The 13,974-nt window shown below is 43.6% G+C and overlaps 1 protein-coding gene across 1 annotated transcript in view; it reads left to right on the forward strand.

Annotated features, from left to right (window-relative positions):
• GABRA5 (gamma-aminobutyric acid type A receptor subunit alpha5) overlaps window positions 1-13,974 on the forward strand; it is a gene marked incomplete at its 3' end in the record, with an annotated part of 76,543 nt that overhangs the window by 17,787 nt on the left and 44,782 nt on the right. Inside the window, exons 3-4 of the mRNA XM_081292957.1 lie at window positions 802-869; window positions 980-1,200. Of these exons, the coding sequence (XP_081149083.1) occupies window positions 802-869; window positions 980-1,200 (289 nt within the window). The remainder of the gene's footprint in view (window positions 1-801; window positions 870-979; window positions 1,201-13,974) is intronic.

The raw sequence follows: 13,974 nt of genomic DNA on the forward strand, positions 1-13,974 counted from the left end.
CAAGGAGATGCTGCGAGAGAAAAGATCTGAGCCCCTGGGGATATCATCAGGAAGTCTGGGGTCCTTTAACACCAACACCAGATGTAGCACATTCTGAATGTGGTCTGTACTACAGGGGTTACTGGGCCTCAGTGGTGCCCAGAGAACACACAAAAATTTCCCCAATATTATTAACCACTTGTATCACTTTATGTATTTTCCAATAATTTTAGCTGATACAGTAGTCTCCCATGATAGAAATTTCTAACCATTGAAATGCCATCCATGGAGAAGTGGGTCTTCCCTTCTGAGAGCTGTCCTTGTCTGAGAGCACACCCAGAGCATTTTCTCATTCCTCTTTTCCCTGGAGACTACATGGTGGCTCCATTTTTTTTTTTTTTTTTTTTTACTGGAGCTACCCCTGAATCGGCTTCCCCCATCCTGAATTGTCCAACTCTTTCAAAAGCACTGTTTATGGGAAGGGACAAGGTTATGCACTGCAGGTTAGCATTCTTACTCCAGGTTTATGGGGGAAGAAGCTGAAGCTCAGGTGTTTATGCTACTACCCAGCTCCCACTCGGAGACTCAGCAGGTTTCTTATGTAGAAAGACAGCCCAGGAGGGCAGAAGTACAATGACAGCCAAGCTGGGCTTTCTTTATGTGATGGACATTTTATTTGCGTTATAGTTTGGAGCAGCTTAGTTCCACTGGGTATTCTGACCAGTCCTCTAGATTTACCAAACACATCATAAATGCCCAAACACAGTGTGACAGAGGTGCAGGGTGAGTCCGTGCGCGGAGCAACCTGTGTCTCTGTTTCAGAGCGAATCACTCAGGTGCGGACTGACATCTACGTCACCAGCTTCGGTCCTGTGTCCGACACGGAAATGGTAGGTCACGGGGCCTGGCCCCTCCTAGATCATTCTAAATAGACCCCTCAAGAACTCCGCCGCTGCCCTCTTCCACTCAGATGTCCCCTCGTTGCCTTCCTTTGCATTAGGAATACACTATAGATGTGTTTTTTCGGCAAAGCTGGAAAGACGAAAGGCTTCGGTTCAAGGGGCCCATGCAGCGCCTCCCTCTCAACAACCTCCTTGCCAGCAAAATCTGGACCCCAGACACGTTCTTCCACAACGGGAAGAAGTCCATCGCGCACAACATGACCACGCCCAACAAGCTGCTGCGTCTGGAGGACGATGGCACCCTGCTCTACACCATGCGGTGAGCGAGGGCATGGGATGGGGGAAGCTGGCCGAGCCAGGGTTCAGTGCAGGGACGTGGTCACGCGGCCAGTACCAAGGTCCTGGGGTCCAATCCGTCTGAGGATGGGTTTCAGGACTGCAGCCTGTGTGGTGCGTTTCAGTGTTTCATACTCTTGCCCTTCCCATGCCACAGCTCATGACAGTTCTTTGCTTTAGTGCCTGTGGATTCAGAGCCATTAGTTATTTGTACTTTTTTTTTTAAAATTATTCTAGTTCAAGAGCATCTTTGGAATTAGTGACCCAGATAATGTAAGATAGGGAAAATTTATTTTATAAAAATTTCATTGAAACCTTTAAAGAATCCTTTTTTATGTTGTAGTCATGCAACCTTTTCAAGTTTTAAAAGTCCATTTCTCATAAACTTTGATGCCATTGCACGGCTGAGGTTAAATTTCAGTATTTCTGGTTTCAAATGTTCATTAGTCATCTTTTCCCCTGCATTATTCATTCTCCTTCAGTAAATCAATAAATTGACCATCAAGAGAGGCTCCTTTATAGTTTCTCAAAGCTTTCATGGTGGGCTTAAGTCAGCTTCAGAATTTTTTTTTTAAATGTAAAAAAAGCCACCAAAGCCAAGTGAAAAATAAATAAATAAATAAAAAGCACACGGATAGATGTGGGTTTATGGAATTCCCTGTCTCTTGCTACAATCTCTTAAACTTCATATGTAAAATAAGTAATCATAGTGGAAACTCATATTGCTCTAGTCATCTTTGGAGGCTGTATTTTCTCATGTATTTTCTGAGTAACACTTTGACATACAAACCTGATTGACAACAGAACCTTCTCCTTCTCGTCATCACCCCATAAGGAGCTCCGATGAGCAGTCTTGAGACACAACCCTTGCATTTCATTCTTTTTTCTTGTACCTTGCTTTTCCTTATAATGATCTTGTGCATGTTCTTCCCATTGATGGATGTGTGGGTTGTGGGTATCATTGCCCTTGGACAGTTCCTTCTCCATGAAGCAAAGTGTATTGAAAAACTAAGAAATGTTGCCAGAATTGAGAATAAGGGCTTGGTCACCTTCCCATGGAAAAGAGAGGGTATGGAGAGTGCGATCTCAGCCTGTGAGCAGAACCCGGTGTGGTGGCAGAGGAGTCTGCTGGGTCTACACAGGGTGCTGGGTTGAGGGATTGATTCAGTGTGATCATTGTGGGGGTGCCTGTGTGTTTTTTGTAGGATACAACAGTCCCCATTGGATTGTTGTCCTTAATTCTCATCACCCAGTCACGGGGGTCAGGTACAAAGCCTCAACAACGCAGCATGAAATGAACGATTGTATTTCTGGAATACACTGGGAGGCTACCATCGGTGTATCACTGCCTGAATCTGGTGGTGGGAGGTAGGGCCACCGATTAGAAGGGGGAGAGGGGCTTCTTACTGAGCACCGTGTGCAGGCCCTGCAGGAACCCTGCCAGCCAGATGACACCATGACCTTTAACACTCAGAGAAAGCGAGGCTCAGAAGTGATTGGTAATTATCCTAGGGTCACACAGCTAGTGACGGGATGAGAATTTGAGCTCAGGTCTGAGCTCATATTTGACAATTGGAAGAATGTGGCACTATTAGATGTAGGATAGATTTTTTAGTACCCTCTTCAGAGTGTCATGCCTAGAACCAGAAGGGAGTCAGTGAGAGGTGAGAATGGGAGCCACTTGTCGGTAGTAATGAGTGGTTGTTGATGCAGAGAATTCTGCTAATGAGCTGCAAAGTTGGTAATGAGTTTTCTTTTTCAGTCATATACAACATTTGGGAATTGGAAATAGTTCCTCTTCAAGGTGCTATGAATTTTAATGTGGTGAAGCTAGAGCTAGGGGGTGATACTGCACGTTACTGACTTAGCCAAAATGATGAGAGGGCAACACGAACCTGTTAAAAATAGAAATCACGTGAAGTGGTGTCCCAGTGCCCCACCCCATCACGGGGCACTTCGGGCACGGCCTCTGGCTTCAGCACTGGGCCACACCTGTCAGGACTTGTGCTCTAATTTGGATCTTGAATGTCTTCTAAAGGTGCAAGTGATAAAAGCTGGATGCCTAGGGTGACCCTGCTGAGAAGTAGTGGAAAGTTTAAGAGGTGGAGTCCAGCCAAGGTATTCTGGTTAATGGGGGTGTGCCCCTGAATGGGATTGCAGGACTGCACATCCTTCCTTTTCTCTCTTTCACTCCCTGGCATAAGGTGAGTGGTGTGACTCCACCACACACTTTCCACATGATGTACTGCCTTACTACAGGACCGAAGCAAAGGGAACAATCAGTCATGGACTGAAACCTGTGTAACTATGAGCCAAAAACCCTTTTTTCTCTATATAAGTTTATTTATCTCAAGTATTTGTTCTAGTAACAGAAAGCTGTCAAAAACACCTTGTAAAACCAATGGTACCCTGATCCAGTGATTCCCAGTTAGTCTCCATCTTAAGGAAATTATTAGAAACATGAACTACGCTTCATGTACAAAGGTATCTGCTGTGACATTATTTGTGATGTCAAACATTGGAAGAAATATAAAAGCTGGTAAATTTTTTAAATAACATTGTGTCTTTAGTTTGTGTGTGTGTGTGTGTGTGTGTGTGTGTGCACGCGCGCTACAGGGGATTGAACCCATGATCTCACACATGCTAGAGAAGGGATTTAACCACGGAGCTACATCTTGTGTCTTTAAACTTTGTAATTAGTGAAACATGAAAGTGTAAAACAAACTAGGATTTGTGTGATGCCCTTTTAGTCTAAGACAAATATCTGGAAATGTTTAAAAATAGTGCAGTTACCATCTTTAAAAATGTAGCTTCAGAGTAATTGTATCTGGAGAAGATTTGTATTGTAAAATTCCTATCACACTCCAGAAGTCGTTTAAATGAGTATTCAAATATATACACAGTTTAGCAGGATGGAATTATTTTCATGGGGGATTTAAAAGAAGCCAAGAGAAAGTCAGCTGCAGATGCCAATTTGATCCTAATATACCTGTCAAACAGCCTTAGGCATTTGCCTAGAGTTAGTTGACAACATTGGTTATGAAGAATTTTCTATGACCAATGGGTCATTCTTTACAGGGTTGAAAGGTATTCACCAACTACTCAGTGTAAGCCCAAAAAGAGACACAAACATTTCCCACTGGATCCTCCAAAAGAGAACATTCGGTGCTGGGGGTGTAGTTCAGTTGTAGAGCAAGTGCTTAGTATACCTGAGGCTCTGGGTTCAATCATATTGATAAAATTATTTTTTATTTTATTTATTCTTATTTGTTACATATGACAGCAGAATGCATTACAGTTCATATTACACGAATAGAGCACAATTTTTCATATCTCTGGTTATACACAAAGTACAGTCACACCATTCGTGTCTTCATACATATACTTAGGGTAATGATGTCCATCTCATGCCACCGTCTTTTCTACCCCCAAGCCCCCTCTCTTCCCCTCTGTCCCCTCTGTCCCCTCTGCCCTATCTAAAGTTGTCTATTCTTCCCATGCTCCCCCCCCCACATATGAATATGCCACAATGAAACCCACTATTCTGTATAATTAATATGAACTAATGTCTTTATTTCTTTCTTTGAATACTGGGGATTGAACCCAGGGGCGCTTAACCACTGAGTCACACCCCTATCCATTTTTATTTTTTATTTTGAGATAGGATCTCTCTAAGTTGCTCAGGGCCTCCCTAAGTCACTGAGGCTGATCTGGCACTTGCGATCTTCTGCCTCAGCCTCGGAAGTCACTGGGATTACAGGTATCTGCCACTGTGCCCAGCTATGGATTAATTTGTTCAAAAGGACATTTTACAGTACAGATGCTCCCAAACTTACAGTAGGGCTACATTTACATAAACTTGTTGTAAACTGAAAATATCATAAGCTGAAAGTGCATTTCATGCACTTACCCCAAATGTCATAGCTTAGCAACGCAGCACACAGTGGAATGTCAGTTTCCCTCATGATCCTGTTGCTGACAGGAGGCTGTGATTTGGTGTGCTATGGCATGTTGCTAGCCCAGGAAAAGGCTAAATACAAAATTTAAATATATTGTCTGTTAAATGCGTATCACTTTCACACCATGGTAAAGTCATCTGTATTGAACAGTTACTCCTGGAGAGTCTTTCAGCAAATAGATCTATTTTACAAACCCATCCCCAAAGCGGAGTTTCAAACATTAGGCATGGTGGCCCAGTTACTCCATCCTGGCCTCCTTTGCAGGGATGGAGGAGTAAGAGACTAGCTTTAGTCCATCCAGGATATTGATGGATGATTGTCACCATGGCTGACTTTCATAGTTGCTTTTGATTCCGGATAGAACTTTTGGTCATTAGTAGATGGTTTCCGATTCCCTGCTAGACAAGCCCTTTGTTGCAGGGTAATTACCTCTGGTAGACACGGCTGGTAGACATGGCTGTCTTTCATCTCCATTTCTTTTGCACTCTCCAGAAGTGCAAACTCTTGTGAGGATGCACCATGAGGGGCCTCTCTTAGTCTTCAGTGTCAGAAGAGCAAGGACTTACTTAGGAGGCGGGCTTTCTTAGAATCACATGATTATGTCTGTCTCATAAGAGCTCTTCTGCCCACGCTCACTCTGTCCAACTGAGGGAAAGATCTGGGTGAATGTTCTAGAATGTTATCCATTTCCCCATTGTAACAGAGCACACAGCACCGAGTAGCCTAACACCAGAGTCAGGTATCGAATGCCACTCTGTGTCATCTTCTGTGCACAGTGTTTTCTTCTGTGATGTTTTTATTTTGAGGAAGACAAGTTCTTATATCTGTTTATATTCTGTTTAGACTTTCATCATTAAATGGGCAAATATTTGCCACACATTGAAGAAATAGGAGGTATCGAGAAGATCATGTACCTTGGGGTTATGCTGACTAAACTTCAAGTTCTTGAATTTAGTGGCCAGGAATCCTTGATCATTTCATATTAATCTCTTAGAATCACTTTTTTTCCTTTGTGTTGCTTATTATTAATTATTTTTCTGACAATGCGGAAGAGCTATAGGGTCTAAGACGCTTTTGAGAACAGCTAGCAAATAAGCATATTCTTCGAATGGCCACTCGAGGGCAGCATAGTCACATTTATGTTCGGTGATTCACAACACGCAAGGTAACCCAAGAAACTAACTTGGAAGAAATTGTGTTACACTTGTTTGGTTTATGGATAATGTATTTGAAGAAAATTGAATACATATAGCTAGAATTTTTTTAATTTTTTTTTTGAGAGAGAGAGAGAATTTTTTTAATATTTATTTTTTAGTTTTCGGTGGACACAACATCTTTGTTTGTATGTGGTACTGAGGTTCGAACCCGGACCACATGCATGCCAGGCCAGGCGAGTGCGCTACTGCTTGAGCCACATCCCCAGCCCTAGAATTTTTTAACTAGACACTGATATGTGTGTGTGCATGAACAAGCATATATACATACACACACCAATGTCCAGTTAAAATCTGCTTTTGTGAACCAACTCATCTTGAAATTTCACGGTAATACTTATTTATAATGACAGAAACAAATAGGATTCAAAAATTCAAGAAGTATGATATCAAAGCCAACAAGAATCAACGTTAATATTTGGGAGTGGGTCATGTGCCTGTGTCTCTGTGTATAGACATACATACATACATATGTGCATTTCTGTGTGAACACCTATAGCGTCTATGGTTTTTAAGTGATATCAATCTCTGAAAACTTCTTTAGGTAGATATTTATTTAAAATGTATTGAAGACATTTTTGTGTCTTAGAGTTTGTTCTGAAACATGATACATCACATTTCATCATGTGGATATTCTGTAACAAAATTCTGTATCTGTATCTATAACAAAACTTCATCCTATTTCCTTTTTTTACTTGATAAATAATATTGTGATTCCAGCACACAGATATATGCTTTGGGTTAATTCCAGGAATTGGACAAAAGATAAATCTTTTATATATATCTTCAAATTATTCTCTGTAAAATTTGCACAAATTTGACTTTCACCAACAGTGGGAGTAGAGATTGTCTCTCTTAATTCCTTTCTGATACTTTGAATGTGAAAATGAAGTGTCCTGCAACCAATTCCCTGCAGCTACTGACAGACAGCTGTACTCCATATAATCTCAGCACCTGGCAATAAAGAGGAACTAAATGCATGTTTGTGAAGGAATGAACAGTAATGGACTGAATGGGACCACTTTTTCTTAAGTGAGGTTGTCTCTCTGCCCAACCTCAGTTTGAGGGATTTAGAAGGAGACCCAGAGAAATTCCTCTTTTGCAAACAAGCTCAGTGCTTTGGTTTGTGCCAGTTTCATAAAGATTCAAGCTTATATTTGGCTAAAACATTGTACTTGCAGAATACAAATGAAGTCATTTAAACATATATTTCTTGTATATTTGGTTCAAAAACATGACTAGAATTATTCTTGGTCTATTATAGAGGGTCTTATTTCACAATTGCTACAGTCAGTCCATAGTTTTGGACTGTTGAGCACACATCTCACAAAGGACCTCCCCATACTTTGCAAATGGACCATCTCCAACACATTTTTGCTTTCTTTCAAAGTATTTTACAGTATCTCAAAGGCTGCGGACACATCCAGTCCTAGTAATAGAGAAGCCAGGTTTCTGCTGTAGCTTCTGCACGGCTGACATTGCCTGAGCACGGACCTTCTTGGAGAGAGCCACATACATGCATAGGGACACAAGTTCCAACATTCTTGGTTGAAAGCCAAGTTGACTAGAGTCTCAGCTCTGGGCTTTGATCCAGAATACCCTCCTGCCATGCACACACACACAAAAGTCCAGGCATTCAGTTATGTCTGAATTGAAAGGATCACTTGATTTGATGAGCTCATTAATTTGCAAAAAATGTCTGTGTCTTTTGTTATAAGCCAGGTGCTTCAGAAAAACAAATTCATTGAATCTGCGCAACACCATAAGAATTTGGTGCCATCATTATCCCAATTAATAAATAAATACCATGAAGCAGGTAAAAGTGAATACACAGGAATCCACCCATCAATAAAGCCCAAATACCCAAACCTGCTTGCCTGTCCCTATTGTAACATATACCTAAGCAAGGGCTGGGGATGTGGCTCAAGCGGTAACCCGCTCGCCTGGCATGCGCGGGGCGCTGGGTTTGATCCTCAGTACCACATAAAGTAAAATGAAGATGTTGTGTCTGCTGAAAACTGAAAAATAAATATTAAAAAAAATTCTCTCTCCCTCTCTCTCTCTCTCTCCTCTCTTCTCTCTTCTCTCTTAAAAAAAAAAAAAAAAAAAAAAAAAAAAAAAAAAACCTAAGCAACCTGCACACTCTGTTCAGCTAACAGACTGAAAATAATATCCACTAGGTGGCGCCATGCCTATTTGCATGGAGAGAAAAACAGGCCAGACTGCTCCAGAGGGCCCTGCTGAAGTACTGGCTCTACTGAAGCACTTCCAGGGAAATGAAAAGTGTTGTGGTTCTGTAGCACATTCCTCCGAAGGACACAGGAAGCCTGTCCTTAGCCTAGAGCCCTTCCTGTCATGCAGCCAGCCTGCACCTTCACCCCAGGCACTGGAACAGGGGTTCTGAGTCAATGTCAAAATCTGGTTAAAAAGAAGAAAAGAAAAAAAATCCTCTTTTTCTCATGGGGAAGGGGTGAAGGACCAGCCCTCCTAATCTCAACTAAGAGTGTGGTCCTTTTAATTGGCAGATATTAATGGTCTCATCTCATGCATGCTGTGCTGTCATCTGTGTGGTTCTTGAGTCTTGAGTTGACCCTCAGATCAGCCAACAACAATAGGCATTAGAAAATTCTAGTCATTGTCTCATAGTAATGCAACTAATGCAGTGAGGATTTCTATATTTACCTGGAAAATAATTAGGTATTTGCCTGATGTGAAGTGGAAGAAGTTGCAAAAGAGTTCTCCATGCCCAAAGTGCTTCCCAAGGAGGTTGGAATCTCAAGAGTCTTGCTTTTGCCTTTTATAATTTGTGCTGTCTGATTTGGTAACCACTAGAAACCTATGACATTTAAAAATTAACCTTATATAAAATTAACAATTCAGCATATCAGCAACACCTCAATCAATAGCCAGATGTGAATGGTGGATTCCACAATGGACAGCACATGTATAGGACCTTGGTGTTGCCACAGAGTTCCTTTGGAAATTCAGCCCAATCTCAGAATCAGAAGCATTTTTAGGGATCCTGTTTTTTCCACTCTGAGCCCTGATCATATGTTTGTCCACCCCACCTAGACCAGCAGTAGCCAGCTGCTCTCAGCCGTGTCACATGTGCAGTTAACAAAGACTCAGGGAATCTTTGTACTTAAGCAAAGTTTCAAAATATTTCAAGGAAACTTAAAAGTATTGCAGCTACATTCTTAATAGGCTGATTTTTCTAAAGCATTCTAGAAGTATGAATGGTCAAACCCATAAATATTTTCCTAGACATCTAACAAGAAAATAGTACATTGCCAATTTAATTTTTGTTATTGAACTTTTTTTTCCTAATTAAAATTGATTTTTATTTTTCTACTTTTGGCAATCCTGGGGATTGAACCCATGGCCTCACACATACGAGGCAAGTTCTTTACCACTGAACTACACCCATAGCCCTTGAAGGTATTTTTTTTCTACAGTACTTCACATAATATTAATAAGGTCAGTGAACACACACTATTAATTGTTAGCATGAAATTGTTAGTCTGTTGGAATTAAAACACAGAGAAGAAAAAGAACATGGGCTGGACTAATAGGAGGGGCCCTTGGGGTTGGCTGAAGTACTGGCTCTACTGAAGCTTTTCTTTGGGAGTCACTTCAGGAATGATGTGGCATTGGGTAGGTAGAGGAGAGGTGTGCGTGGCTGTCCACAGAGCACATGTTTAAGGAGGTGGGTGAAGACCAGTGAGTGAGTGGGGTTCATCCTTGTGTACTGGGCATGAGGCTGAGGAATCAAACCTGAGGCAACTTTGTGTGTGGGGAAAAATGATTGGAGGCATTAGGATTATCAGAGGGAACAGGAATTTAGGGGATTATGATCCATGCAAGGGATGAAAGGTGACCCCAGGGAAATGGAAGAAATGGACCATGTCTGACATTTTGGAGGTGAATGGACAGGACTTGATAGATTTAAAACTGGTGGCAAATGGGAGGTGTCAAAAATGATTCCCAGGTCTGTCTTGCAGAGTGATACCATTCCCCAAGATAATGACACAAAGGAATGAGTGAATGAATGGGAATATTTGAAAGGCACCAGGGCTTTCCTGAAAGTGTCAGAGAAACGTTGAATTCTATTTTCAATATGTTACACTTGTGCACTCTCTGATGTGGCTAAATGAAGATATCCGGCACAGATAAAAAAAATCCAAAGAGACGTTTTGTGTGACTGTTAGCCAGAGGGTGTATGGCTCAGCTTTTCCCCGGGTGCCCAGCGGCAGACCTGAGCCTGCATGCAGTGTGCTCCATCAGCCCCTAAGGCACTGGGTCTTGTTCTTTCCTGCCTGGGTGACCCAGGATTTCCAGTAATGCTGGGGGACACCTCCCTCCCTGCCCTCTGCAGGGAGGAATGATCACTGAGGATAGTAGTGCTAGAGTTGGAGTGGTGTGTGTGAGCGTGCATATGTATCTGTATGTAGGTGTGTGAGTGTTGTGTATGATTGTGGTATATGAGTGTGTGTATGTTTTTTGAGTGTGCATGGGTGTGTGTGTGTGTGTGTGAGAGAGAGAGATTGTGTGGTTTGGGGGTGTGTCGTGTTTGAGGGAGTGTGGGTACATGTGTGTGAGAGAGTATGTATAGGTGTCGGAGAATGTGAGTGTGTTTTTGTGGGAGTGGTTGTCTGTGTGAGTGTGTCTTTGTGGTATATGTGTGAGTGAGCATGAATGGCTGTGTGAGTGTTGGTGTGTAGTGTGGTAACTGAGTGGGTGTGTGTGTGTGGGAGTGTATGGTGTGTGTATGGGTATAGTGTATAGTCAAAGTATATATGTAGGGTGTGTGTGGGGTGCGGTTGTGATGAGTGTTGGTGTGTGAGTGGGTGTGTATGTGAGTGTGGTGTGTACAGTTGTGTGCATGTGTGTATGGTGTAAGAAGGTGATCATGGGGGTGTGTTTGTGATTGTGTAGCTTGTGTGAGTGGGCTTGTGTGCTGTGTGTGGTGTGTGATGAGAAGAAGGGCTCCCATCTCCCGACTCTTACTGGATAAGGAGGGGAAGGCAGTCTGGCCAGTCTCCTGCTGTGTAACCTATGTACCTAGCCCTGGTGGGACCTTGGCTGGTTGCACTGCAGTCCTGCCCTGCCTCTCACACTGCTTAGCCCATCCTGTAGCCATCATTTCCTCTCCACTTGCTCCCTCCTTTCACCCATTTAAAGTCGTGTGGAAAAAGTTGAACCAGCACCATCCATGGAACCACCTGCTCAGCTTTAGGGGCTGGGGAGCAGGGCGAGTCCACAGGGTGACATCAGGGGGTGAGACTGGGTGGAGGAGGTAATGTGGCCCTCCCTGAGCTGGGGCTGCCAGGGTTTCTGGACACAGAGACCAGCGTGTGCAAAACCATGGCTTCAGGAGTCAGTATGCAGTTATGTGAATGTGTGCTTGAGGCTGTCGGGAAGAAGGCCAGGGGACAGCAGGAGTTAAGACCTTCTTATGGACAAGGATCAGGGCAAGGCTGATTCCTTTTGGTTTGGCCTTGGGGAACGTGTAGGCCAGCACCACCTCTGTAGGCTTTCCTGACCACCTTCACAGGCCACACAATTCCCACGCATGTCCCCTTACCCCTCAGAAGTGGTGGAGTAGCTACAGTAGTTCCTCACTGCAGGTGAGGAGATCCTGAGGTTGGAGGGTAAAGCCAGGCCACCCTAGGAGGAAATCATGCACCTGGAGTTCTGTGTGAGCAAGCCTCAGCGTTCACATGAGGAAGGAAGTCGAACAAACCCCACCTGGAAGGGGTTCATGTTTCCATGTTTCCATCTATTACACTTGTCTCTCAATGGTATCACTCTCAGTGAGTGAGTGAGTGTGTATATGTGTGAGCGTGTGTGTGACAGAAAGAGAGAGAGAGAGAGAGAGAGAGAGAGAGAGAGAGATTGGTTGGTTCTGGGGCTCAGATGCTCCACAGCTGAGCCACATTCCCATCCTCTTCTTTGACTCCTTAAAGAGAGGCTGGCAGAGGTCTGGAACACGGATCCCTCCAGACCCCTTGAGGGTCTGTGGGTGGTTCCACCACTGCACACCCAATGTCATCATTGAGTCCCCACCCTCATCTGAAAGTTAGGATGGTCCCTCTAGGCATCTCCTTGAATTGGAAGAGGCATCAGCGAGGTGATACAGGTGAGGGCCATGTTGTGATCCTCCTGCGTGAAGGTGTCTTAGTCAGCTTTTTGTTTTGCCTCTAGGACCTAAAATACTGCCTGAACACTTTCAGAGAAGGAAAAGTATCTGTGACTTTCACTATTTCAGAGGTCTTAGTCCTTAGACAGCAGACTTCATTACTTTGGGCCAGAGTGAGGCAGAAAATCATGGTGGAAGGGTGAGGAGGAGGAAAGCAGCTCAGCTCATGGTAACCAGGAAGCAGAGAGAGTGCCCCACTCATGAGGGACAAACTATAAACCCAAAAGACCCCTTTAGTGATCCACCTCCTCCAGCCACACTTCCCTGTTAATCCCTATCAGGGGGTTAATGCTCTGACTAGGCTAAGGCTCTCTTAACCCAATCATTGAAACTCTGAACTTCCCTGAGCTTTTGGGGGCCACCTCACATCCAAACCATAACAGAGAGGCTCCTGTCTGCCTCCCTAAAAGACACAACAGGCAGTTTTCTCAGACTGTGGCTCTTCCCTTGTTGCCCACTTATAAAAGCTAGTTCCACATTGCCCAGCATCTTCTCCGGGTTAGAGTCTGTTCTCCCATTTTCCCTCCCCTGAATCTGTTGCCTTCACCGTTCTTGGTTGCGTGGACCTGTTTTCCTGTACTCTCTGGTCATCAGAACCACTGCTTTCCCCAGTCTACATAGAGGGTGCCGTTTTGAGGCACCGGAGGTGGGTGCTGTGCTCCCCCATGAGGAGCCTGGGCACACGTTTTTGCCCTGCTTGATAAAGGATTGAACAGAGACATGGGACTTTGCCCAGCTGCATGGACCTAGAGACACAGCTGGATGAACAGAACATAGGGTTCCTCCAAGGCTTTGTCCTCCAATCTCAGAGTTGCTCTTCTGGAAAATAAGTTGTTTCCGTGGGTTTTACTTATATGCCTTCAAATAAGTACCCTCAAGCTCTGATTTTCTTCTCTGTGGACTGCAGGCTTCTCTCTTGTTCCCTCTGCTGAGGTCTGCAGCAGCCCGGAGTTGTTCTTACATTGTAGCTGCTTGCTTAGTTCTTTGTTAACCAGCTGGTTCTGTCTATTGCTGACCCCCTTCCATTCTTTCTGCCACAAAACATTGGCCTTTCTTTGTAGTCCAAAGCTACCAAAGCTGCCCCTCCATCCACTGGGACTCTTCACCTTTCCCCAGAGGGCTGCTACTGTCATTCAGCTGATGCCTGGCTCTTGGTTTCTCTTATTATTCCCTCTAAATACAGGTGCAAAGACAACTGTAAAAGTCTTTCTGATTCCTTGCAGGAATCTCTAGGATGTTCAGGATTTATAGCCTGTGAAATAACTTGTAAATTTTGGATTCTACTCTTAACTTTGGTGTAGGGTTTGGAGCTATTCTGCTTGGATTGAAATCCTAGCTCTGCTACTAATAAATTTCTCCTTATGTTATGACAGTTAAAGTACCTG

This window comes from Spermophilus citellus, assembly GCF_964194105.1.
Source record: "Spermophilus citellus genome assembly, chromosome: 4".
Taxonomy (NCBI): Eukaryota; Metazoa; Chordata; class Mammalia; order Rodentia; family Sciuridae; genus Spermophilus; species Spermophilus citellus.